Source organism: Panthera tigris, chromosome D1 (assembly GCF_018350195.1).
Source record: "Panthera tigris isolate Pti1 chromosome D1, P.tigris_Pti1_mat1.1, whole genome shotgun sequence".
NCBI classification, from domain to species: Eukaryota; Metazoa; Chordata; class Mammalia; order Carnivora; family Felidae; genus Panthera; species Panthera tigris.
In genome coordinates this window covers 25,758,019-25,786,009 of record NC_056669.1, presented here as the reverse complement: position 1 = coordinate 25,786,009, position 27,991 = coordinate 25,758,019, and the positions used below count along the sequence as shown (strand labels likewise).

Genomic DNA, 27,991 nt, shown 5'->3' with positions numbered 1-27,991 from the left:
CTGTGTGAGGTTGATGGGTGGAGCTATTCTGGCAAAGCTTGTTCTGCGAGTGTGGGTTTGGGCAGGGCCCTTTCTGTGCGCTGCAGGAGCAGTACGTGTGCAGAGAGAAGGAGTGAGCTCCTGAGGCGAGCCTCGTGCCCACACACAAGCCGGTTCGCCTTGGGTAGGGACCAAAACCGGCAAAGGAAAGTGCTTGAAAGGGGCGCCCCAAAGCAGAGCTGGAACCTAAAAGTGCTGTGGAGACCTGACTCCGAGTTACCCTGTGGTGGATGCGGTCCGAGCCGTGGGACTGTGGTTCATTCTGCATGCTTTTGCACGGAATGTAGAGCTGCTGTGTGCTGTCGGATCCACTGCTGAGCACAGTCCCTGGGAATCATTTTAAATATCCTAAAACCTGTGCCACAGCAGGAGGTAAGGATATCTCGGTTATTCAGATGTTTGACTTCAGCAACAGAATATTTCACGGAGTCTGAAATATTACGTTTTATTTGGGCACAGGTTTCCTTGGTTGCTTTGAAGTGGATGGTTAATTTTTTAATTACTCAGAAATTGAGTAATTGAGCTTTAGTATTTGTCATGTCTGTAGAGAGGCGATTATTAAAGTAGATTATTGAAGTTAATTATTTTCAAGTAGATTGTACCACATAGGTATTGGGCACTGTAGTTCTTACTTTCATAGTTAGTTTCAGGAACTACCCATTTTTCTATTTCAAATCAGCTTATTTCTTAATGTTTTCTATACTTTAGGTTAATGCACAAAAGTCTTTGTGACTCAAAGAACATAACTTTGCTTAATAAACAATCAGTATATCTCATTAAAAAACTGTTTTTCCTGGTGGGTTAATAATATTTCAATTATCGACTAGTTGAAAATAGGCAGCACTGACTTACCAAAATGAATTGAGCACATTGTATAAAAAGTCTCTTCAAATTGGCATAAGAAAGTAACCCTTCTGCCCTTTTACCTTTAAGTATGCCGTGTTTTTTTTTCCTTATTGGTGTTATTAAGGATAACCATCTTTGTTTCTAAAATATGTGTATTAACTCTTTCCTTTTGCAGAGGTTTTCTTTCTTTTTTTTTTTTTTTTTTTTTTTTTTTAGCACTAGGGTAGAATTCTGTATTTATGGTGTTTCTTTAGACATTGATAAGAAATGCCTTTCTTTATAGCATGGAATTTGCAGTTTTCTCAGAATCACAGATCAGCCCTGTTAAGCAGCTGAACATTTTCTTCTCAGGAGTGTTCCACTACCATTTAAATGAATCAATATTTTAATTTTCAAAACCGGGGCTTTGAAAATTAAGTGGGGGAATTGCAGAATTTAGAGCTCATTTTCATTGTCAATTTTTTTTTAAAACACCTGTTGCTCATGTGATAATGGTTTGAGACCATAACTTGTTTTTTTAAGTATTAGGTAATACTCTATGGTACTCAGTAGAAGAGAGCAGAAATCTAAAGTTTCTGCATGTAAACCTAACATGTAAGACGAGTGTAGGCAGAAGGACTGGAAAGTGCTTTCATGTTTGTGTGTGTCCTTCCATAGTGACTTCAGCTCTGAATTGAGGAGGTACGACCACATGCGATTAAGCCTGCTTTGGAAAGCTGACTCAGGTTCTGGTCAGCCCTGTGCTGTGGAGGACTCTAAATGTTTGTAGACCAAACGTAAAGAGAAATTATAGTAGTAAAAATAGCTTATAGACACTTACTGAGTTAAGTACTTGGCATATACAATTTCCTGTAAGCATTCTAGTAGCCCTAACAGGTAGGTATTATTACTGTCATCCTCATTGTGTATTTGTGGGAATGGAAACTTAAATAGGTAATTTGCTCAAGAGCTTGCAGATTGGGAAGTAGTAAGAGAGGGGGCTCAAACCCTCAGGTCTGTCTGATTGCAAAATCTATGTCTTATTCTCCATGCTAATGGTCAGGGTTTTTTTGTAAGGCAGGCTTTTAAGACTTTTGTCTTTAAATAAAGTGTCCTCATTATCAGTTCTGTGCTTTCCAAATATAGAACCTTCCCCCTCTGGCTCCTGCAAAAAGGAAAAAAAAAAAAAAAAAACCCAACCCACAAAAACAAACAAAAAACGACCTATGATCACATCAGTGTTCAACAGCAAACTTCATGGCTTAATAAAGCACAGAGGATTATATGACATCAAAGTGAATATGATGACACTTCAATCTACATTTAATCTGTTTTTAATCTAATAAAAATTTAATTTCAATAAAACAATTTTCACACTGTTAAGGTTCTAAATTTTCAGGTTTCTAGAACTTCATGTAGTTTTTATGATAGCCCTTCTACCTTTGATGTTACTGAATCCCTAAGAATATGTAGTTATTATATTTTAATTTTTCTAAGAGAGAGTATACAAATAAATGTCTTCCTGAAATTGTACTCATTTTTAAGGTTCATGTCAAATAGTAGCAGTTCCTTTGGGTTATTTTAAAATCCTTATTAGAGACACTTCTCTAATCTGTATATAACATGTCGTTCCTGTGTTAGAATCCTTTAGTGAAAGGGATTTATATCCACCCCATGTTTCCTCCTCCTCTTCTCTGCTAAAATGCAAATCATTTTGTGCTGTATTTAGAAATACAATTAGTCAGAGTCTTTTATATAATAACTGAGGTGGTAAAGTCACCAAGTTAAAAAAATTTTTTTTGCTTCTTTTTTGTACAGAGTTGGGGAACAAAGCTAATCACATTTATTTTAATTTGTAGTTTAAATTTTAAAATAACCAGTATCAATTTTAGCAAGAAGCATGTATAGCTTATTTATGTCACCCTAAAATCACATAGGCTAAATTTGAGCCTCCTCTGATATTTCTGAAATGTATAGCTCCTGGAAAAGTAAATGTATAATGTAAATAATGAGAGTGCCTTATCTTAACCTGATGACTATTTTCCCAAGGGAACTGTGACTTTTAAAGAGCTACATACCATGCCCTTTCTAACTTATATCTGTGTGTGTGCTCCTCGAGGAAGGGCGGCAGTGTGCTGTTGCTTTGGTTTCATTCTCAACTCTGGAAAAGAGAAACGTTTTTATTCAAATACCCAAATATTTTTGTAAAGCATAGGCATGCCATTGCACATAAGGGTTGTGCTGGATATTCTGGAGAAGCCATTCGTTGCCTGTTTTCTGCTTCTCTTTTTCCAAGTGCATTGCTCTTATCTCTTCTGTGTCTGAAAGATTCTTCTCTAAAATTTACTGTAGATTTATCTTCTAGATGCCTTAGTGTCATCCCTTTGCATTCCAGAGGGTAATGCCTTTTGAAATGCTTGCTCCTCTCTCTCGTAAGTAAATGGAAGCATTCTTGACTTATGTAACTGTTAGTAGCTTTCCAGTTTTTCAGTCAAGAGCCCTCACTGTCAATGCTATTTTTATGTTAGCATTGTACATGGCATTTCTTGAATACCTGGTTTCCTCCCTTTGAGGTTGGAATGTACAGATATCAAAACTGTTACGGTCGTCCGCATTCCAGAGCCTCATCCCTGAGCTGGTCTCATATGTTTTCTCTGTGGTAGTCCCTTGCAGCTGTTAACACGCATCAGTTAGAGAACTGTGTTTTTTTTCTCTTAACTTCCAAAATTGTTTATGATATATTAATCAAAAATGATTCTGTACTTTCTTGACCCACGACAACTTCAACAGCTTATTCAGATTTAATACTCATATTTATCTAAAGGTTTTCTTGGACATCTATTTTGGTGGTGGGTGGAGAGGGAGAGGCATGAAATTCAAGGCTAAAACTGCTGTATTCCTGCTTTAAAAATTAGAAGTACTTCCTAAGGAGACAGTGAGAATTTTGCATCCTGAGTATAAATCTGATAGAATATAAATTTGCAGACGTTCAGAGCCTATACATAATATTTCCCTTTTTTTCTATTACTTAAAATAGTAGTAAGGAGTTCTTATGTAACTAATTTATACAACATGCTTATATAACTATTTCCAGAACTTGATGCATAATTGTATTACTGCAGTAAATTCATGAAACCTAATTCAAAAATCAATCTTTATAAAGTATATAGCATTTTCTGGTAAAAATAATATTATAAATGGCCATCGTACCATTTACCAAGGATTTGCTAGCAAAGAAATAGCAATAGTGTATCATATGATATAATCAACAGCTGTGAATGCCTTTCACATTAAAGCCAGTATAATTACTAACTACTATTTTAGGTTTTCATGGAGAAAAATAAATCCAATGATTTAATTAAAATTAATTTTACTTAAAAAGTGCTAATAACCCTGATTTAGTATGCGTAAAACCAGTAACATTTAACAGCAATCTTTGTATCCTAAATTTTTATACCAGCCTTTTCCAAGATGATTTACAAAGCCTAATTTATTTTCTTACTAGCTCTTCAGTGAAGTTTTAAATGATGTCTTTTTTTTCCTTCTGATAAATTTTCCTACAGCAAAGAGGTTTTCCACAGATTTCGGAGCTTCCCATGCTGTTCTAACGTTATATTTTGTCAGAGTATTTCATGATTTCGCAGGTATTTTCACTGAAATTTCAAATTTGTAAATTGGTTAAACTTCTCATTTTTCATGTTATTAAACTGACATCTAGACCGGTTATTTATCTCATCTAAAATCTGAGAGCAAGTTATTGGCAGAATCAGGACTAACACTGTATCTGCATATGCTTAGTCCATCCAGTTCATTTTCACCTGCTCATGCCTGGCCAATAATAGGCTTGATTGAATGGATGACCTTCATTGGACTATTTGTTTTATTATTGGAAAGGCATAAAAACATTCAATTACGAGGCCTTTGGTTCATGTATTTGTAAATCTTCAAATAGAGTTGCTAAAATTTTATGCCTATTGAATATTTTTACCACATATTTAGATATTATAGGATAGCATGAAATAAACTGAAGAAAAGGAATATGAGTCATAGGTCATTTTGATAATTAGAGCTGGATACATTGAAGAAAGGAAAAGCATGAAAGTATTATTCTTATAACCTTTATTACATTTAAAAGTCATCACGTTGAATGTAATGGGAGACGAATTAGATTTTACTTAATATACCTGTTTTTGTGACATAAACTTTTAAGAAGAAGATTCTAGTGATCAGATACTGGTTTATATTTTGAGTTTAATTCATTTAGAGTGTGATGCTAACACAAACTGAGTTTTAGTTGGTTAACACATGGAAAGCACTGGCACATAGTAAGCACTCAATAAATATTAGCTATACTGTAGTTATTGTCATGATATTGCTGTGTCATGGCTATTACCATTTCTAGACTTTTCCCTCAGTTTTTGTTGGATATCTGGTTTAGGACTAAATTTATCTTTTTCATCATAGGAGTTGGAACCAGGCCATGGGTAGAGCTAGGTTGAGGGAGAACTAATACAAGCTAGACCAGAAGATTTTCAGAGATAAAAATAGAGTCAGAGACTTAACTTCTTGGACATGTCCTTATTCCAGCAAGTAAAAACTTACTATAAGTTTGGTGTGCAAGAAACTTCTTTACTCTGATTTGGAGGGTGTTTTTTTATAAGATCAATAAAACCACAACATCAAAATTATTTATGTGTATTTTCAGTTATCGACTTAAAGAACTTCCTTTATATCATTATGCATCCTAAAAGCTTTATTTATGTTGAAGTTTTTTTTGCAAAAGGGAAAGTTCCAAAGGTTCTGTAGTATTGGAAAAATGTGTTTTTGGTTCAGTCTGCTTAATTTATATTTGAGTCACGTGTTAGAATCTTGCTCAACTATCCAGAAATTTTTCTTTAAAAGGTTTGTAGAATTATTATTCTAGTGAATCACAGCTCAATTTCTGAGTTCACTTAATGTCAAATAAAAGCTTTGTTGGTTAGTTTGAACCAATTTAATTGATATTCAAAGCTATAAACTAAAGAAGAATTATATTACATTTTCCCCTGGCATGATTATTTACTAAATGATTCCAAAGCTATGTTTGTTGGTTGCCCAGAGATCCTTTCAGGACATATGACAGTGCATGCTAAAAATAAGTTAATTTTTATATCTCTTGTCAATATCCCCATTAATAAATTTGAAAATACTAAGTAACACAGTTCACTTCAGCTCTTTACTTAAGACTGCAAATGTAAATCTATGTCATATAGTTTGTTGCTAAAAATGCATCAGCAACCTGTTAGTTTTTGTTTTTAGAATTCTTTGTCTATACTTGTACCCTATAGAATTATTTTGCTTGTGTTCCTTTAATGAAAGTCACTTCTAATATGTTTACAGTACTCCCTTGTTTATTAGAGTTCCTGAGATGGAACTTTGGCTTAAGACTTTTTTTTTTTTTAATTACCATGTCCTTCCATTTCCTTCTTTAGTCTCCTGTATTCATTTCTATCCTTACAAAGATACAAGGGAAGTGGGAGTAAAGGGAACTTACAGAAGTATAAAAGCAAGACTTTTAAAAGTGGGTGTAAATTTAGTTTGCCACATTCAAAACTTAAAAATTAAGAGAAACTAAATAATCTCTTAATAGATGCAAAGTAATCATGTGATAAAGGTCAACACTTGTTCATTTTTTTTTTTTATCTTAGCAATTAAGAGTAGGGAATTTCTTTAATATACTTAAGGTTTCCATCCAAAATACCCCATGAAAATTTTATTCTTAATGGTGAGACTTAAGAAACAATCTATTTAAAGTCAAGAACAAGATAATTGTTCTTTAGAGGGTCAGTGATATTAGACAAGAAGAAGTTAAAAGATTGGAAAGGAAGAAAAGCAAATCAGCAGATCTTTGTTGTTAATTGTCTACAAATCCAGAAGAGTCTACAGTCAAATTATTAGAAGAGAATTGAGCAAGGTTGCTGAGCAAAAACTATTCAGTGAAATAGCACTCAACATTAATTTTTTCTGTCTAGCACTAAGTGCTTTATACTCTTGTTTAATACTCACAACGTCACAATCCCATTAGGTAGTTACTATTTTTAACTTTTTCGTAGATGATGAAAATGAAGGACTGAGAGTTACACACTTTGTCCACAAACATACAGCTAGAAGTTGTAGGGGCATAGGTGGAAGGAAACAGTTCATCACAGCATGCTAATTGAGTTTTTATGCACCAGTAACAATTAGAAAATATAGTTTAGAAAATAGTACCATTTACAGTAGCAGTAAAAACCATAAAGTTCCTAAGAACAGCTATAACAAAAAAAAAATACATAAGACCTTTATGGGGAAGAGTTAGAAAAATTTACTGAAGGACATAAAGAATCTTAAGAGCAGAGATTTTCTGTTTGTGTACAGGAAGGCTCAGTATCATAAATCCTCAGTATCATAAATCCATTCTCGTTGAAAATAATCTATAATTCAGTACAGCTTTAGTCAGATTCCCCCCAATTTTTTCCTCCTTTAATTTGACAAGCTGATTCTAAAATTCATATGAAAGAGTAAAGGGCTAAAAATATAAAGGCAGTTTTGAAGAGTAAGTAGAAGGGACTCCTCTTTCTAGATATTAAGACTTATAGAGTGCTAGAACTTAAGAAAGTAAGGTATTGGAGAGAAGAGACTGACAGAATTAAGAGAACTGAGGAAGAGACCCCTCACACACTATACACATTTTCATATAAGAATCAGTATTAGGGGCACCTGGGTGGCTTATTCAGTTAAGTATCCGACTTCAGCTCAGGCCATGATCTCATGGTTCGTGAGTTTGAGCCCCTCATTGGACTCTCTGCTGTCAGCGCAGAGCCTGCTTCAGATCCTCTGTCCTCTTCTCTCTCTGTCCTTCCCCTGTTTGCATTCTCTCTCTCTCAAAAATAAATAAACATTAAAAGAAAATGAATCAAAAGTTAGTAGAGAAATTATTACTCAATAAAAGGTGATGAAATACCATTGGTTATGCATAAGGAAAAAAGTAATATGATTATATCTCAACCTCATTCCAGCCATACAAAATAGTTAAAAAACAAAAGAAAACAAAAAAAGCAGGGGTGCCTGGGTGGTTCAATTGGTTGAGCTTCAGACTCTTGGTTTTGGCTCAGGTCATGACCCTCGGGATGTGGCATTGAGCCCCACATTGGGCTCCACACTGAGCGTGGAGTCTGCTTAAGATTCTTTCTCTCCCTCTGCCCTTCTCCTTCTCTCCCACCCCCCGCCCCCCGCCGTGTCTAAAATAAAATAAAACAAGAAAGTGAAAAAGTTTTAGGAAAAAAGGTTTATAGGAAATAGTACAATATGTTTCTGACCTTAAGTGTTTCCTTGCTGGAAAGATATCTTAAAGCATGGAAACCATACTTAAAGACATTTTAAAATTTGTACTGGGAGAAGATGTTTGTAATATGAATAATTAACAAAGGATTCGTCTCTACGTTATTTAAAGAATTCTTGCTCATCAGTAAGAAGAAGATAACCAAACATTAAACTTGACACATTACCCATTAAAATGGGTAAAGGGTATGAACAGTTCTCTCACTAAAGAAGAAAACTGAATGGCCAAGAAACATATGAAATCATGCACAGAAATGCATATTGAAGTGGAATAAAATTTCAGTTTGGCAAAAGTGAAGAAGTCTGAAAGAACTAAATAAGACAAAGAAATGAAGAATGGAAACACCAAAATACATCCTATGTTGGTAAATCATTTTAGAGAATATTTTAGCAAAGTTGAAATATGATTGAAAAAGAACACACTCCACAATCCAACAATCCCATGCCTAAACATGAGTTTCAGATAAGTTGTCTCACAGGTGCCCAGGGAGACACTTAGCAGATTGCTCAGTGCAATATTGGTTGTAATAACAAAAATTGGGGAAATCTCACATTGATAGTAGGAGAATAGAAGTCTAAGTGGTGGTATATACTTACAAGGGAATACTATAATTTAGTTAAAATGAATATACGTAATCACAATTATATATTCTGAGAATACATGATTTTGGAGAAGGTTTAACATAGTATGATTTCATTTCTGCAGATTTTAAAAACATTTAAAATGATTGTATATATTCTTTATGGTTTTATGTGTCAAGTATAAAAACATGTATGGTAATGATAATACTAAATTCAGGATAAAAGTTCTCTCTGTACAAAAAACAGGATTGGAGGAGTTATGTGGGTTCAACTATGTCTGTATCACTTAATGTTTTTTTAATTTAAAAAAGGGAAAATCTGAGGAAATAATATGGCTAAATGTCAACAGCGTGAAAAAGCTAGATGATGTGTACATTGATATTGTCATATTCTCTTAAACTTTTCTGTATAATCAAAGTATTTAAAAGGTTTTTTTTAATGTTTACTTATTTTTGAGAGACAGAGAGACAGAGAGAGACAGAGAGACAGCACAAGCAAGGGGAGGGGCAGAGAGAGAGGGAGACACAGAATGCAAAGCAGACTCCAGGCCCTGAGCTGTCAGCTCGGAGCCCGATGCAGGGCTTGAACTTGCAAACCACAAGACCTGAGCCGAAGTTGGACGCTCAACTGACTGAACCACCCACACACCCCATTTTTTAAAAAATAAACACACCTACACGGGACTCTAATACTTCTAATAGTTCCATAGCTCTTGATTACCCAGGACCATCCTTACCCCAGACCTAGTCTTCTGCTCGTGTTTTCCAATCAATTTGCCCTGAAAACTGTCTAAGCAAGTTTTAGACCAGTAGGCTTTTAAATAATAGTGAGATTAAAAACAAGCATAATATGGTAGACTTTATTTTTCTCAACAGTTTTTTCTTAAAATTCATTTTGAAGATACTCTTTTGAAGAGCAGTTCTTAGAACTTATTAGTCTATGTATATAATAACAAGGTAAGAAAGTCCATTTGACACTGCTTAGAGAAAAATCTTTCTTCATGTTTATTGGTACAAATAGATCTATTGTTTAGCCTTAAATAAAAGCAAGCTTATGGAATTTCATTTTTTCAACTTAAATGTTTTCATATTTATTTAGCATAAAATATTTCAAAGTCTGTAACAGAGGCTTGGATTCTGGGAAGTTATGAGATCCTTAAATATCCATATAGTCCAGTTGCCTACATTTCTGTTCCCCTCTGTTAAATTTCCACCAAATAGCATCTAATACGTTTGAAAACTTTGAGCAAAAGAAGGATATTAGGTACAGTCGTGAAAATCCATTGGACATGTTAAACATCATACTCTTATTTTATTAGGTTCAATGATGGTAGTCTCCTCAGGTATTATGCATCCCACTTCTACCCTTTCACTTGTCTCCTTGACTGTGAATTTATCACAGATCTTAGAGCTCAGTGCATATAATCAGGTAAATGTAATGCTTAGGCCATTATCTGGTACAAAGTCATCTTTTAATTTCCTGAGAAATTAATCCAAAGCCTCAACCTGTCTAAAATCAATCTGTAAGATTTCTGAGACACAATTTAGAGAACTCTAGTTTAAGTGAGTGTTGAGAAAGTAAGAATTCTTCAGTTTTGCTAGAGAAATATTACACTTGTGTAATTGGTAACACCCAGTGCCCCATGTCTCTGTGTCAGGGTTCACTGTGGCTTACTGAACCGTCTGTTTTTAGTGTGCCCTGTAAACTGGTTATCGACATCGTAAAGATTTACCTTGGAGATGCTGAGTTGTGTGTCATAATGCTGAAGCTTTTAACTACTGGAAAGACTGGTCTGGTTGGGTTTGTCTCAGGTTTGAAAAAAGACTGCAGATGTAAAATCTACCATTTGTAAGTAACGAGGAAGAAGTTAGCATTGTGGCGCATGTTGCATTTTAACTCTGGAATAGGGAATTCGGATATAAAATGGTATGATTTGCTTTTGTCTAAATATTGTATGTGTTTTACTTTTGACGTATTTTATCTGTGGAAATGCCATTATCATTTTCGTTTCTCTAATTCAGCATGTTTGGTGAACCTTAACCCTGTCACCCTTACGACTACCTCCAATGTTCCTTTGTTGAAATGTGTCTAAACCTAAACCCACTCTGCCTTCCTCAGTAGAAATCTTGTGATGGTGGGAGGGGGGATGGGCTAAATGGGTAAGGGGCACTAAGGAATCTACTCCTGAAATCATTGTTGCATTATATGCTAACTAATTTGTTTTTTTTTTTAATTTTTTAATGTGTGTTTATTTTTGAGAGAGAGAGAGAGAGAGAGACAGAGTGTAGTGCGTGAGGGGAAGAGAGAGAGGGACACACAGACTCTGAAGCAGGCTCTATCCGGGCTCAAAGCTGTCATCAGAGAGCCCGATGTGGGGCTTGAACTCACGAACTGCTAGATCATGACCTGAGCCGAAGTCGGATGCTTAACTGACTGAGCCACCCAGGTGCCCTGCTAACTAATTTGGATGTAAATTTTTAAAAATAAAAAAGAAAATTAAAAAAAAAAAGAAATCTTATGATGTAACTGACAGTATTCCATACTCCTGTTCCTCAAAACGTAGATTTGCTGACTTAGTTTTCTGGTTTGTTATAAAACAATGGGTCGGGGACAGTGTCAGTGTCCATAGTAAGCTTTTTCTGGTCATTTTTTTATCTAAGAAATGGAATGAAAATACAAAGAACAAATTAATGAAGAGACATTTATGTCTGGAAGTGTTGTGAAATCTTCAAATTTAAGTATAACTAAATTGAGTATTTTTATTAGTTTAAACTTCCTATGTAATGAAATTTATCTATTTTGATGGACAACCGATTATTTAATTATGGATGCCAGAGCCCTTACCCAACTGCCTCTACCGTGGTGGATTAGAATGCCAATTAGATTGTGCTCACTTCGGCAGCACATATACTAGAATGCCAGTTAGATTAACAATAGCAGCAACACTGAAACTACATAGGACATAGTTTAATCTTACGTTGAAGACTGAGAAGTCATTTTAGACTCTATGTCTAGTCATCATTATGAACACTGGTTATTTTGGTGTCTCAGATTGGACTACAGATTGGTAGGTGGAGACCACACTGACCCCTCCAGGCCCGTTACAAATTTAGATTTAAAGTTGCCAATTTATTTTAATGTGTTTTGGAAAGGTAACAGAAGCAAGGGGCCTGGCCACGCATCGTAGAAGCCAGGTTGTACGTATGCTGGCACAGTTTCCCAGAACCCTCAAGTGCCACATGGGAGTGGAGTCGCTACAGACACTCTCCTCTTGTCTTAATTTTGTGTCCTGTTGCAACCCTTACTTTAATTGAGGCTTATGTCGCTATTTAGGAAAAATACACATGAACAGTCTTTACCCTAGCAGGAAAAGATGGCCAAGTTTCCTTGTCCATGAGCCCAACTTAGCACACCAAAAGCAGAGTCAGAGCTATCTAGTGTCCTGGAAAGTCCAGTTCTACATCGGCTGCCCTCTGACTAGTGTAATTTTACTGTGTATGAGAATTTGGTTGGAGGATCATGATTATAACTTATTTCCATATAGCTATCACTGAATTGTGAACGTGTGCATTTCGTGGTTAACATAGACGTAATTCTAGTCATTCTAGATAGGCTGTTGCTAATTGATGCGAAAGAAGTAAATACGTTCCTTTCTCTACTAGTTTGCCACTAGCCAGTGCAGGGTGGCAAACTATTCATGCAGTTTTTTAAATGTTCTAGCTCCATTTGTGCTGAAAATTGTCATTCTCTTCCTTCCTTTCTTCTGGGGAGTGTTACTGTGGACACATGAATTTTTATTTGTTTGGTGTTTTACACTAAGTCATAGTCATTCGTTGTGATATGCGAGTCTTCATTGTGTCCCAGAGCTGGCCAGTGGCAGCATGTTCACCTGTCTTTTTGGCACCGCTCCTGCTGGGTGTGGTTGTTTCCCTTGCTTTTGGCCACGACAGAATTTTACCCTCTCACCTTGTACTTTCCTTGCTGTCAACCTGCAAACAACCATTTCTCCAGGGAGTCGTGGTTTATTTGATTAAGGAATGATATTTAGAAACCCACGCCTGAGACCAAAGGCGTTTACTGCAAGTGGAGTGTCATTGTTTCTTAACCCTTTCAGTGGCTAGAGCTTAGGGGAAATATGTGTGTATTTTAAGTTCATGTTCAGATTTCCAACTCAAGTTAACATTACTGGGGTTTTTCCTCGACGACTTTGATTTTATTATTGTATCTCCTTTCTCTCACACCGAAAATCTTGGGTCCTAACAACATTAACATATTTATTTGTTTTGTCCCACAATATGTATAAAATTGTTTACGAATTATACTACTGATATTACTACCAATACTAAAACAGTTGAATGAGATTAAATATTACTTTGTACGTTTTTTTTTTTTTGTTACTAGAATATATCCCACTAAGTAAGCATGGTCAGTTTACTATTTATAGGTCATTTAAAATAATTTCTCTCTGTTGACAGTGTTCCCAATTTGATGTATGAGATACATTGTTTCAGGCTATTTCCAAAATTAGGATTTGCTTTTTTAATGTTCTAAATTTTATTTTTGAACATGTAGAAAGATTGTTAACATAATTTTAAAATCAAACTATATGGGGCACCTGGGTGGCTCAGTCGGTCGAATGTCCAACTTCGGCTCAGGTCATGATCTCACAGTCCGTGAGTTCGAGCCCCACATCGGGCTTTGTGCTGACAGCTCAGAGCCTGGAGTCTGCTTTGGATTCTGTGTCTCCCTCTCTCTCTGCCCCTCCCCTGCTCATGCTCTGTCTCTCTCTGTCTCAAAAATAAATAAAAACATTAAAAAAAAAATAAAATAAAATCAAACTATATGAAAAGGTAAATTCAGAGCAGTTTTGCTTTCTCTCCCCACCTATTTTCTTTACCCATTTTTATTAATTTCTGGTTTATCGTTAAAGTATTCCTCTTTGCAAAAATAAACCCTTAGGTACACACATACATGTATTTGTGTGAATTTATGTGTGTGTGATATATGTATTCCCCATCCATTCTTATACAAAATATACTATTCTCTATGTTCCTTTTTGACAGAATGTATCCTGGAGATTATGCCATAGTGTAGGCAGAGAGCCTCCTTTATTTATTTATTTATTTTTTTATTTAAATTCAAGTTAGTTAACATGTGGTGTAGTTTTGGTTTCAGGAGTAGAACCCAGTGATTCATCACTTACATATAACATCCAGTGGTCATCACAACAAGTGCCCTCCTTAATGCCCACCAACCATTTAACCCATACCCAACCCCAACACTCCTCCAGCAACCTCAGTTTGTTCTCCGTATTTAAGGTCTCTTACGGTTTGCCTCCTCTGTTTTTATCTTTTCTTCCCTTGCCCTGTTTCATCGGTTGTGTTTCTTAAATTCCACATATGAGTGAATATTTGTCTTTCTCTGACTTATTTCACTTACCATAATACATTCTACTTCCATCCACATTGTTGCAAATGGCAAGATTTCATTCTTTTGGATCGGTGAGTAATACCCCATTGTATATATATACCACATCTTCTTTATCCATTCATCTGTTGATGGACATTTGGGCTCTTTCCATAATTTGGCTATTGTTGATAGTGCTGCTATAAGCATTGGGGTGCATGTTTTCTAACATATTTTCTGATCAGCATTTTTGTATCCTTTGAGTAAATACCTAGTAGTGGAATTGCGGGGTCATAGATAGGGTAGTTCTATTTTTAATTTTTTGAGGAACTTCCATGCTGTTTTCCAGGGTGGCTGCACCAGTTTGCATTCCCACCAGCATCGTAAAGAGGTTCCCTTTCTCTGCATTCTCACCAACACCTGTTGTTTCCTGAGTTAATTTTAGCCATTCTGACAGGTGTGAGGTGGTATCTCCTTTAAAAAAAAAAGCAGTAATTCTCTGTGCAGATGTATCATAATTCAACCAATTCCCAATTAATGCACATTTGTGTCCCTAATACACATATTGGGTTATTTTTAATGTAACTTTCCTAAAGTGTTTAAGCGAACAGCTTAAAGTGTGTTCTCGTTGCATACATTCCAAACTTGGTAACGTGGCCTCTAGTACCTCGCCTTTGCATACCTCTTCTTCCTCATTTCAGACCATACTGTCTTCCTTGCCCTCTACACCCAGTGCCTTACAGATCAGATGTGACGTCTTCACACCTTCCCTGGCCACCCTATCCAGTGTACTTTTCTTTTCTCTTGACATTGTCACTTGACTCCATTTCCTTATGGGCAGTTAAAAGCAGTCTGAAATTACCTGGTTATCTTAATTTAGGCAGTACCACACAGTGGCTTAGAGCTTGGGTTTTGAGCCAGGCCACCTGATTTTGAATCCTGGTTATTTGACATTAGACCTGTTACTTAGCACTCTGTGTCTTAGTTTCTTCATCTGAAAATGGGAATAGTAGTAGTATTTTCCTTACAGGGCTCTATGAGAAGTGAATGGTTAGTAAATATAAACACTTGTGCAATTGCTAGCTCTTACTAATATAAAATAAATGCTCGCTATGTTGGTGTTTGTATTTAATCGTTCCATTGTCTTTCTTCTCTCGGTAAGTTTTGTGACAGCAGGGAGCTCACCTGAGTTGTTCCCCAGTGTAATCTCAGGACTCAGAACAGTTCCTAAGATATAGTAGGCATTTAGAGATTTGTTGCTGAATGAATTATACTTAAAGTTCAATTCCCATTCCTAGGAAACATTCTTGGAGACCTGAGACTAAAAGAATGCTCTCTCGTATACATCATATACATATACAGTTGTCATATTCAACAGACATTTTCATCAAATTTGTTACCAAAATACGAATGCCCACTGTTAACATTGTATCTTGGAATTCTGGCCAGTTATTAAAGTCTGAAACAGAAATAAAAACTTATTTCTATCAGAAAAAGGATAGAATGATCATATTTGCTTTGATGCAATGATATATCCATGAAATCCAAAAGGATCAACTACATTCCTCTTAAAATTGTTGAGGGGCGCCTGGGTGGCTCAGTTGGTTGAGCGTCCGACTTCGGCTCAGGTCATGATCTCACAGTTCGTGAGTTCGAGCCCTGTGTCAGGCTCTTTGCTGACAGCTCAGAACCTGGAGCTTGCTTCAGATTCTGTGTCTCCCTTTCTCTCTGCCCCTCCCCTGCTCACACTCTGTCTCTCTCTCTCTCTCTCTTTCTCTCTCTCATTGTCTCTCTGTCTCTCTGTCAAAAATAAATAAACATTAAAAAATTTTTTTAATTGTTGAGAGTATGGTAAATGATCAGATTTGAACTATACATAAAGAAATTGTTTTCTAACATACCAGTAATTACCAGTTAAAGCCATAATTGAAGAAAAGTATTATTCTACAAGAGCAGCAAAAAAATGTAAAATACCTTAAAATATTTCTAACCGGAGATTTATGTGGAGTGTATCTTTTCATAAAGAAAATTAGAAAATTTTACTAAGAGAGATAAGAGGTTCATAAAAATGATGATACACCCAGTTTCCGGGTAGTAATAGTGAAAATATGTAGAATTTTATCACTATAATGTTAATGTATAAAAATACATAAAGTACATATAGAAATCCAATGTTAAATTATTGCAAACCAAACTCATTTGTATTTTTAGATAAATCTTGTCAGAATTATTTTAAAGCTTATGTAGAAAATGTCTGAAAATGAATAGAAATCGTTTGATGGCCACTCTTTAACAAAGATTCGTAGCACACTCTGTGCTAACAACTAGGGGAGAATAGAACTCCTACAAGTCCAGTGACTTTTTTAATACAGTAATGCTATGATACGTGCGACATACTTCTGAAGTTACCCAAGAGTGCTATCAATGTCTCACTAGCAGGTAAGAGAGCATATCATTTAATTTACAGCAAGGAATCTAGGATACAAGAGAGGTTGTAATTTACCTAGAGTTTTAGGACATGTCAGAAGAGATAGCATCAAAATTTTTCTGACAATTCCAAGTAAATTTCAAATAATTTATATCGAAAAAATAAATTCCCCGTGTAATCTGTGTACAATCTAAGATGACTACCTTGTTCCAGTTTGCCTAGAATTTCCTCGTTTTAACACTTAAAGTCTCATGTTCCAGGAAACCTCTTGGTTATGGGCAAACCACTGTTGTTGATCACCCTTGCGCAGTTCATAGAAAAGATGATGTTTGGAAATAGAAATAAATATTTCTTATAAAACAGAAACACATGGAGGACAAGTGGCTGGTTCAATCTGTAGGAACCCATCTAAGGCCATCTTGTGGTCCCCAGGCCACACGTTCTGTCTGTGCACAGAATTCATACAGGAGGCTTCGTCAGTTCAGGGGATTTAAGATTTGGGTTCATTCAAGAATCTATACATAGTAGGATTCAGTAAGACTCCCAGTAACCATCTGCAAACTGAGTAGGATTGAGGCCATGTGGCTTATTAGTCTTCTATTCCACAGCTAATCTCTGAGTTTATGGTAGTTGTGGTATGTTGACTTTTAGAGTAGATTTTCCTGTAGGCTGTACTTTTCAGAAGTCATTTTTCTGGGGGATTTTTTTGTTTGCTTTCAGTTTTATTGCTATTGTCTTTCTATATTGATGAGTGGAAATATTTTACTGCTTATTAATCTACTTATTTCTCACCTTTACCTAAAAGGAATTAAGGTGATATATTTAGTATACTATAGATGGATGTTAATAGAAGAGTTCATGGGTTTTTTTATGTATGTGTTTTATATAGCTGTTTGACAAGTGTGTTCTATATCATGACATTGTCCTCTTTATAAAATAAGAAAGAAGGAATTCTTTCTTTTTTGTTTTACTTTCCAGGTTATAAATATATTAAAAATTCTATCCATCAAGTAAAACATTTTAGAAATAGACTAGAAATGCGAACCACGTTTACATCATTGAAGGTCTTACTTATTATAAAGATTTCCAAAGCAATATATCAGAGTAAAACTCGGGTCCCAGCCATAATCCTGTAGCATCCTTGGGTATACGCATTGGGAAGATAGCTCGTTTACTAAGCTTGGTTTATAGGTCACAGATTATAATACTTAAATATATTGTTATATTTATATATTATATTTATATATTTATATATTTATATATTATAATACTTAAATATATTAAGTAAATACTTAAATATATTTAAATACTTAAATATATTGACAGTTGCATCAGGTAAGATCAAAGGTTGGTGAGAAGAAGATGTAAAATTATGCCATTTATAATGCAACTGTTGCCTAAACTTCTACTGAAAATTTCCTACAGAATATAAAATGTGCATGTAATAGATGATTTTGCAGTCAGCCTGTTGAGAGCTCTGCTGTTTTTTTTCACACCAAGTAAAAATGTAACCACATGCCACAACTGAGGGATTTCCTCTTTATTATTTTTCAGTGTCCAAAAAGCACGGGAAGCTCATCACTTTCCTGCGCACATTCATGAAGTCTCGTCCCACAAAACAGAAGCTGAAGCAGCGGGGGATCTTGAAAGAGAGGGTGTTTGGTTGTGACCTGGGGGAGCACCTTCTGAATTCTGGTTTTGAAGGTAAAAATAGAACTTATAACCTCATAAATTCAGCATCTGCCCTCTCCATGTTGCTTGTCGACAATCAGTTTGGAAGCAGATTAAGCAAGCACCATTTATTTCATTTAAGCTCCACAGCATGTATTGAACTTTTTCACATACTCCTTTGAGTTGTGAGATAACTGAGAATAGAGAAGGTCTAAGAATGCACTTTGGGCCTCACAGCTGCTTGTGATCTGCCTGGGATGGGTAAGTAAGACGTTCACACAAAGGGTACAATAGCACTGTTAGTCTGCATTATTTTTATATCTGTCCAGACTGCTTTCTCGGACAGTGTTTCCTCTCACTTGTTTGTAACTTATTTATTTAATTTCTATTTTGAAAAAAAAAGTCAAATTCCTGAGACTATAAAGTACCAAGACCAATCTCCCACTGGTGTAGCTGAAAATTAATTTTTTTTTTATTTTTAAAATTTTTCTTAAGTTTATGTATTTATTTTTGAGAGAGACAGAGCAAGTGGGAGAGGGGTAGAGAGGGGAGGGAGACAGAGAATCCCAAGCAGGCTCCACCCTGTCAGCGTAGAGCCTGATGTGGGGCTCGAAGTCATGAACCATGAGATCATGACCTGAGCCAAAACCAAGAGTCGGCAGCTTAACCAACTGAGCCATCCAGGAGCCCGTAAATTTCTTTCTAAATTAAACTCTGATTCAAGAATTCAGTAATTGGCTAAATGGATCCAGGGGATGAATGGATAGGAAGAAAGGAAAAAGTTACAAAATTTTTTTTAAATAATTCTTTCCTCTACCATCTCCTTTAGAGATCCTGTATTAAAGAAGTATCTACCTGCAGAAATAGATAATTTGTGAAATTCTGAATCCTGATGGGAAATACCCATTGTATGTTTTTAAAAGGCCACTAGTGAAAACTAGTGTTAAGTACCAATAAACATCAAGTTCAAATTAAGGCCTTACTCATTGCTTAAAGAATAGCAGTGTATTGGGGCATCCAGGTGGCTTCTTTGGTTAAGTGTCTGACTTCGGCTTTGGCTCAGGTCATGATCTCACAGTTCCTGAGTTTAAGCCCCACATCAGGACAGAGCCTGCATCAGATCTTCTGTCCCTCTCTCTCTCTGCCCTTGCCCCACATGTACACACTCTTGTCTCAAAACATTAAAAAAAAAAAAAAAGAATAACAGTGTGTTTATAATATGAATTTAATACAAACTATACCATGTTTCTTGAAGGAGAAGGTAAAATACTATTTTATTTTATTTTTTATTTTTTTAATGTTTTTATTTATTTTTGAGAGAGAACAAGTAGGGGAGGAGCAGAGAGAGAGGGAGACACAGAATCAGAAGCAGGCTCCAGGCTCTGAGCTGTCAGCACAGAGCCCAACACGGGGCTCAAACTCACAAGCCCTTGAGATCATGACCTGAGCCAAAGTCAGACGCTGAACTGACTGAGCCACCCTGGCACCCCTAAAATAAAATTTTAAAAAAGTGCTGTTCCGAAACTAATGTCAACTTAATGCAGTTTCTGAAAAAACAACCTGAGGATTATTATTTTAACTAGTCAAAATGCACATGGAAAAATAAACCATTGGGGAATATCAAGCAGCGCTGTGGTAGAAAAAAATCAGTGATAGAATAGGAGGCATCTAGCTTTACCAAACATTAAAACAATATGCAAAAATAGAATGTTATTAGTGTAGAGAGTGAGATATGAATGAAATAGCTTGGAATGTTCAGAAGTTCTTACTATAGATAAGAATCCACTGTGATAAAGTATGGTCTTAAAACCAGGTCACGGGGTGGGGGTGACTTATTAACTATGTATGTGTATATAGAGAGAAAGAGAGGGAGAGAGTATGAAATAGCAATTTTGAAAAAATTCTTACTTTATAACACTGAAAATTCCAAGTGTATAAAACTGTCTTAAACTCATAGAAATGCTAACATGAAGTGATTTCTTTTTGCGATCAAAGAGGGATAAAGCTTTTCTCAGGTTAAAAAAAAAAACATAAAGGAAGTGGTGGGCTCAAGTACCTAATTTCCATATAATGAAAATGACAAATGCAAAGGAAAGGTACCTCAGACAGAAAGTAATCTGTTTTTGGATATGATAAAATGTTCCTAATAAAGTGTATGAAAACATCATTCAGATTTGTGAGAAAATTAAGCCCCTGAGTAGAAGAACTGAGAAAAGATAAAACATATAATTTTCACAGGGAAGATAGATGGTATCTAAAATACAAAAACCTATTTCTGCTTATTCATAATCATAAAGGTATCTTTGTATAAATTTTATATGCCATTTTATATTGGTAAACATTATTAATATCACAACTGTTTTTCTAAAATATGATATTCAGTGCTATTAAAAATAGCAGTGATTTTTACCAATAAGGGAAATTTGTGAATTACTGTGAATTACTGCTTTTTTGAAAAACATTTTGGCACTTTATAGCAAGAGACTTTATAGTGTTCCTTTTATGTAGCAGTTTTCCTTAGGGATTTATACTAAAGTTGCATTTCAATAGGAGCAAAAATATTCATTATAGCATTAGATATAAGAGCAAACAAATTGAATCCTCAACTTTTAGGGAAATTATTCTATAAATTATGAGGCTATTGAAATTGTAGTTTGAATATAATGTAGAAATTTGAAAAATGTTCTATATACACCCTTTTGAAAGTATGTATATTTAGGTGATGTAAAATTGAATACAATTATGGTACAGTATTCGATGTAGATAGGAATATCTTCGTAACTTTTTTCTTAGTTGTCCTTTTTTCAATTAAAGAAGAAGAAAAAAGCACTAGAAGAGTATTAGAAATGAAATTAATAATCTGAGAAGAGAAAACTCCGCTAAAGGCCTGTCCAGAGGAAAAGTCTGTATTCAGATGATTAGAGAAGCAAAAATTAATTTGTACCATTAGAATGTAATGGTAATTTGGTGAAATTTAAAAGGCAGAAACCTTGAAGACTGAGGTAAGGTATATTGTAGTTAACATACTAAAGTTATTTCCTGTTTGATCAGGGATAGTGGAAAATGAAGAATAAGTATCCATATGAAGTATATGCATTTGAATGTTCAAATAAGGGCTAACCAGAAAAGGGAAAACTTTGAAATGTAGTAAGTAAAATTTTTGGAAAGAAGATGGTTTTTAATAGTAAAATAGTTTATTAGTTTGTCTTTTATTTAATAAATGTGGAGGAATTAAAGCTTTTTAAGATTTTGAGGGACACCTGAGTAGCTCATGTGATTAAGCATCCAACTTCAGCTCAGGTCATAATCTCTGGTTCATGAGTTCAAGCCCCATGTTGAGCTCTGTGCTGACAGCTCAGAGCCTGGAGCCTACTTTAGATTCTCTCTCTCTCTCTTTCTCTCTCTCTCTCACTCTCACTCTCTCACTCTCATTCTGTCTCTCTCTCTGTCCCTCCCCCACTCACTGTCTTTCTCTCAAAAATAAACATTAAAAAGAAGCTTTTTAGGATTTTGAGACTTAATATATACTGTACATAGTCTATAACTACAATCATGTGTGTATTTGTATAGGAGAGAACGATTATTTTAAAGTCTAAATTAAAAGATAGAATTGAATATATATAATAGTATTTTCAAGTCAAAAGGAATAATCACAAGGAAGAATGATATATTTATATAGTATATACATAATTGTGAGAAGACATGAGATATAAATATGGATGGCTAGGTAGATATAATTTAAAATGTGTATAATCATTCTTCCTCATATTTATTCTGTTTTAGTTTGGACTGTAAAATGTGTTCTTATTCTATATAAAATAGATTTTGTACCAGATTTTCTAATAAGGAAGCTCATTTTGGAGTACTGTTTTGCTAAGTGATTCATTCTCTCAACTGTATTCCTAATGAATAATTAACTTTATAGAAAGATTATGCTGTTAACACTTTCTAAACTTTTGAACACCTCCCTGTTGGAGAAAGTGACAAACCTGACCTGTTTCTTCCATACAAAGTGTTGTAAGAAATCTTGTAGGAACCTGACAAGGCATTAAAAAAAATCCTTTAGTACCAGGATTCACTCAGAATGATCTTACAGCATTTCAGCTACCACAAAACACAATGCTTATAATTGAGTTGCTTAAAGATTATATCACAGTTCTCTAAAGAACTGATTTCTTTTTAAATCTCATATAGTACTTTTTTTGTGGGTAATTTGTCATTTACATAGGCATCCTTAATTATGGAGTCAAAAGTTTTTTGTTATATTTCTTTTTTCTTTTTTATCTCTTTTTAATTTTTATTTCTTTTGTGTCTCATTTTTTTCAACCCTGCTTGGATGTGATATTAATATGAGGAATGTTTTCTCGTTTGGTCTGCCATGCTTTTTAGCTTTCGCACATCAATTCAGCACATTTTAGTTGTACTTAGAAGTTTCAGGTGTGTTTCCATTCTTAGTAAGTATGATAGTAGAAGACAGGTACCAATATATCATTTCTTTCTGAAAAATAACAGATTTAATAACTAGAGTGTTCATACATTCCCTAAACTATGATAAATTTATTCTAGTGGAACAAAGTTTTCAGGTGTCATGGATTTTTTTTTACAGGATTTGTGTTGTTTACTGCACGTACTTGAAACCAAATTTCCTTAAAAATGAGATTTGAAATGAAATTGCAAAAAAAGTGAGAACTTTGTAGAAAACTTGGTTTTCTACAAAAAAAATTAGAGTTGCTACAAAATACAAAAATTTTAAAACTCATGATGAGGAAGCTGTTGCCTAAGCACATTTCTGTGTTTGAGGCAGAGGCTTTTTTGTTTAACATTTATTTATTTACTTTGGTGGCTTGGTGGGGAGGCAGAGAGAAGAGAGAATCAGTGCAGAGCCTGACATGGGGCTCATTCTCAGAAACCGTGAGATCATGACCTGAACCCAAATTAAGGGTCGGACGCTCAACCCACTGAGCAACCCAGGTGTCCCTGAGCAAGAGGCTTAAAAACGAAAAAAAACCAAAAACACTATTGTAAATATACAGAGATCTTATAATCAGAGCACACTGCGGGGGGGGGGGGGGAATAACAAGGCCAAATAACCCATGAAAGTACTCCCTTTTGATAATCCTATTTTCATAACCAAAAACGATGACACACGTTCTAACAAGTAAGGCTGTACCAGTGTCCTCCTGGCCTAGAAGCCACCCCTCAGAGAGTGGAATTTGACTCTTTCATCTGTATCACAGAATGCATGCTTGATGCCTGGCATATAGAAGGGTTGTAATAAATGGTTGGTGAATGAGTGAGTGAGTGAGTGAATGAAGAGAAGAGACACAAAACCACAGCTGTCAAGAAAAATCAAAGACCAGTCCATGTCCTACTTACTTACCACACACTTCTTTTAGCTATGGTTCTAATCTTAAATGTCATCAGTTTTAATTTAGACATGTACTTATTATATTGTCACGATGACATCAAAACTACTAAAAATACTAAATAAAAATGGATCAGAAGAATGCTGTTGGAGAGTGTGGGAATAATTCTTAAAGTCCTGCCCTCTTTTGGTAGAACCGGTGTGGAGGTTTTCTAATGCTACGTTTTGACTGGGTCATTGTTTAATGTGCACTTTGCTGGTTTGTTAGATGGTGTTGGGGGAAAAGATGGTTATTAAGATGCCTTTTTTAAAACTAGGATTTCTTCTAATAATGTAATGGGTTCCCATATTGCTTTCTTATATGTTAGTGAAAAGAGAAACCAGATCTTTTCTCTTTTTATCTTCTGACCCTGTTCTTGTTTCTACTGTCTTCTTTAAAATCAAAGTTTATGCTTTTCTCTTTCATTTTACTACCTATTTTAAATAACTTTCTCATTCATCTCTCTTAAAATTCTAATAGCACTGTTCAGTTATGTAATTTTATTTATGAAGCCCCACTATGTGATTGTTTTGGGAACACTCAGTCTTTTTGCCTAGGGAACATAAAATGTTAAACAGTTCAGATGTTTTCCATAATGTATTATATCTGTGGAGCCTCAGCCATATATTATCAGGGAAAGACCTTTAATTCAAAGTTTGCCTACTTATTTAGAAGAATATAAGCAAGTATGCATCTACTATCACATGGTTGTGAGAGTCCCAAGAAAGTAATCTATACTTTTTAAGAGGTGGTAGCTTATTTTTATGAAAATTCTATAATGCATCCTAAGAGAGCCTGATAATACACAAATAAAACCCTGTGTTCTGAAGGGCTTTGAGTACCTGGGTCAGTTAGCATGCTAATTTGGAGAATACATAATGAGAAGTGTCTTTTAAGAAAAAAAATTACAGCTTTGTTTTCCTTCCTTTCTTTAAGTAATTATATTAGTTATCCCAATAATCTCTAAATATATTTCCTTTGAAGTAGGTGGTAGAAATTTTCCAGGTCCCAGTTTATTATTTTACTTCTCATTTGTAAGGATAGAAACCTAAGTAAGGTATTGAGATTATCACTGATGGAGCAGTATTAGTACTAGAACTCCAGTTCGTAAAGATATTTTTCTTGTTACTAAGATGATAGAAAGCATACACTTGAAAATGAATACAGTTTCTTATGGAAACTAAGATGGCCCTGCTCTGCTGACTTGATCATATGACTTTCTCAGGCTCACAAGGGCAGTTATAGATTAACTCATTTGCTAAATTTGTACGTTGTTTCCAGACACAGACTTTGAATATACAAAGACAGATGAAACATGCTTTTTGCTCCTTAAGAGCTTGACTAATAAAGGGTAATAGTTGTATAAACAAGCAAATATTTCAAAATGACATAGTTCTTTGGGCACCTAGAACATAGTGCAGCTAGCTCTCCTTGGGAATATTCAAAGAAGGCTTGCTTAAGAGTGAAAGTTCAGTTGTGTTTTCAACAACAGCCAAGAGTTTTCTATAAGAAGATGATAGTACGAAGAAAATCCCAGAAGAGGAAATTGGTTTTTCTCTACTAGGAAATTGGGGGACGTATAAAATGGCTGCTTTGTGTGGCAAAAGAGGAGAGACTTGAGTTGGCCTAGAGTTGTGAAATCAATAATGTAAGTGCAAACCATGGAGGGGACCTTATGTTCTAGGCAGTATTTTGCCTTAGTTAAAAATTGGCTTTGTACTTGGACTGTTTAAATTAGAATCTCATTTCGTCCGTTGTTTCCTGTTTGCCCTTGGGTAAAACTTCATGTCTGTAAGACTCAGTTTCCTCTCAATATAGTGACAGAGCTTTTCCTATGGATTTTTGTGAGAACTAATTGAGGCATCTATTGTAAAAAAAACTTAGCTTGGCACTTATTACATGCTCAATAATATAGCTGCTTTAAAAAATTATTCAAAGCTAAAGAGTTTAAATTTTAAATTAAATTGTAGGATCTGGTAGAATTTAAAAGATGGAATGCAGGAAGGACAAAAAAAGGCAGGAGAACCAATGAAAAGTCTGATATAGGGGCACCTGGGTAGCTCAGTTGGTTAAGCTTCCGACTTTGGCTCATGTCATCATCTCACAGTTTGTGGGTTCGAGCCTCGCATTGGGCTCTGTGCTGACAGCTCAGAGCCTGGACCCTGCTTCAGATTCTCTGTGTGTGTCTCTCTCTCTGCCTCTCCCCTGCTCATGCTCTGTCTCTATCTCAAATGTAAATAAACATTAAAAAATTTTTAAAAAGGTCTTATAATAATAATGTTATATACAGTAAATGAAAATACATTAGCTATAGTTACCTAATTAAAATATCTCAGTTGTTTCATTTGCCAATCTGAATGTTTCATCCTTTGTATAGCAGTTTTTTGCAGACCAAATAATGCTCTCCCAACCTTCCTTTCATGGATTCTTTTAACTAACACTATCAAATGAACATTGTTATGCTAAAGCCTGTAAATTCATCAGTCTTCAGTAAGACAATTAAGACATTAAGACAAAGTTCAAATTTCAGCTACTGTACATTTTTGAATGAGTATAAAAACTTTTAAATTTTGTACTTTGAATGGTCTTTTCTAGACTATAGGCCTGGACTAGCTGTCAGTTTGTATCAGGTCTTTAGTGAGGTAACCAGAGAGAGTACCCCTTCTTTTTTTTTTTTTTTTTTTTTTTTTTTTTGCTTATTGCTACAGTGTCCTTTATGATTAACTGATAATATTAAGTCGAAACATCAGCAATTTTAATGTAAAGACAGGCAGGAAATTAAAAGATTCCTTCTACCTGAAGTCACGTTGACCTTTGCCTTATGTTGGTGTTTTGTTTATTGGATAAAATTCAGAATTAGCATTAACTATGAAAAGATGAGAGAAACTTTTATTTTTTTTATTTTTTAAAGTTTATTTTTATTTATTTAGAGAGAGAGAGCAGGGAAGGGGAGAGAGAGAATACCAAGCAGGCTCCGTACTGTCGGCACAGAAGCTGATGTGGGGCTCAAACTCACAAGCCATTAGATCATTCATGACCTGAGCCAAAATCAGGAGTCAGATTCTTACCCAACTGAGCCACCCAGGTGCCCCAGATGAAAGAAACTTTTAAAAGTGGGAAACTGGGGGGCGCCTGGGTGGCTCAGTGGGTTAAGCGGCCGACTTCGGCTCAGGTCATGATCTCACAGTTTGTGAGTTCAAACCCCACATCAGGCTCTGTGCTGACAGCTCAGAGCCTGGAGCCTGCTTCCAATTTTGTGTCTCCTTCTCTCTCTGCCCCTCCCCCACTTGTGCTCTGTCTCTATCTCTCAAAAATAAATGTAAAAAAAAAATTTTTTTTAAGTAGGAGATTGGAACACTTACAGGCAATGATAATTGCCTAATGTTGGGATAAGCATTAGCTTTGTTATATCCATTTTCTATGTGTGAAGTTCAGCAAAACTGTTACAACTCTCCTGGGAACATGAATTCTTTTACTTACCATTACACTTACATGTAACTATCCTAATATATGAATTCTTTCACTTACTGTTAACACTTAAATGTAATGGGAGAGAGCTGGTCTTGATATGCAGGTACCAGTTGTCTAGTTTACATGTGAAAATAAGTAAACGTGTCTTCATCAATTTTTGTAGTAGACTAATCTCTGCCCCTTATAATTTTAATTTACAGATTTTTTTTTTTTTGCTTATGAAAACTAGGACATTCTGATTTTTTGTCAACTTTGTTTTGACAGAATACTCCCAATTTAATCTCTGTTTTTAAAACCCTCTCTTTAGTCCCCCAGGTTCTTCAAAGCTGTACAGCATTCATTGAGAGATATGGCATTGTGGATGGAATATATCGTCTCTCTGGCGTTGCCTCTAATATCCAGAGACTACGGTAAAAACTTATTTGGCGTTTTCTTTTTCGTTCCTGTTGTAATTTCTTAAAATTAAATTATTTCAAAATTAAGGCACATTGATGACCATAACTTTCAGTAATATAGTCTGGATGAAGTGGGAAATAATATCCATATTGATTTTTGTAAATGTTTTCCTAAATGCCATTTCTTCATTTGTTCTATCAGAAAACCATGTCTCCTTAATCTCTTCAATTTTATATTTTGTCTCATTTCTATATTTGGAGATTTGAGCAAATTTCAAAGTTTGCATCCATGAAAAAAATGAGACGACAATTTCCATTGTACTAGAATTATTCTTCTTAATTAAAACTGACGAGTGAAACGTCTTCTGTTGAACCACTCTTGCAGCCCAGGAATCAATCACACTCGATCG

General features: G+C 35.1%; 1 protein-coding gene across 6 annotated transcripts in view; it reads left to right on the top strand.

Annotated features, from left to right (window-relative positions):
* Positions 1–27,991, top strand: part of ARHGAP32 (Rho GTPase activating protein 32) — a 198,412-nt gene that overhangs the window by 137,382 nt on the left and 33,039 nt on the right. For 5 of the 6 annotated variants that reach the window (XM_042957832.1, XM_007082691.3, XM_042957833.1 and 2 more), the window contains 2 exons: positions 18,194–18,343; positions 27,494–27,596. In XM_042957832.1, coding sequence (XP_042813766.1) covers positions 18,194–18,343; positions 27,494–27,596 — 253 coding nt within the window. Of the gene's footprint in view, positions 1–79; positions 412–18,193; positions 18,344–27,493; positions 27,597–27,991 lie in introns of those variants that run through there. The other variant, XM_042957836.1, reaches the window with a different exon arrangement.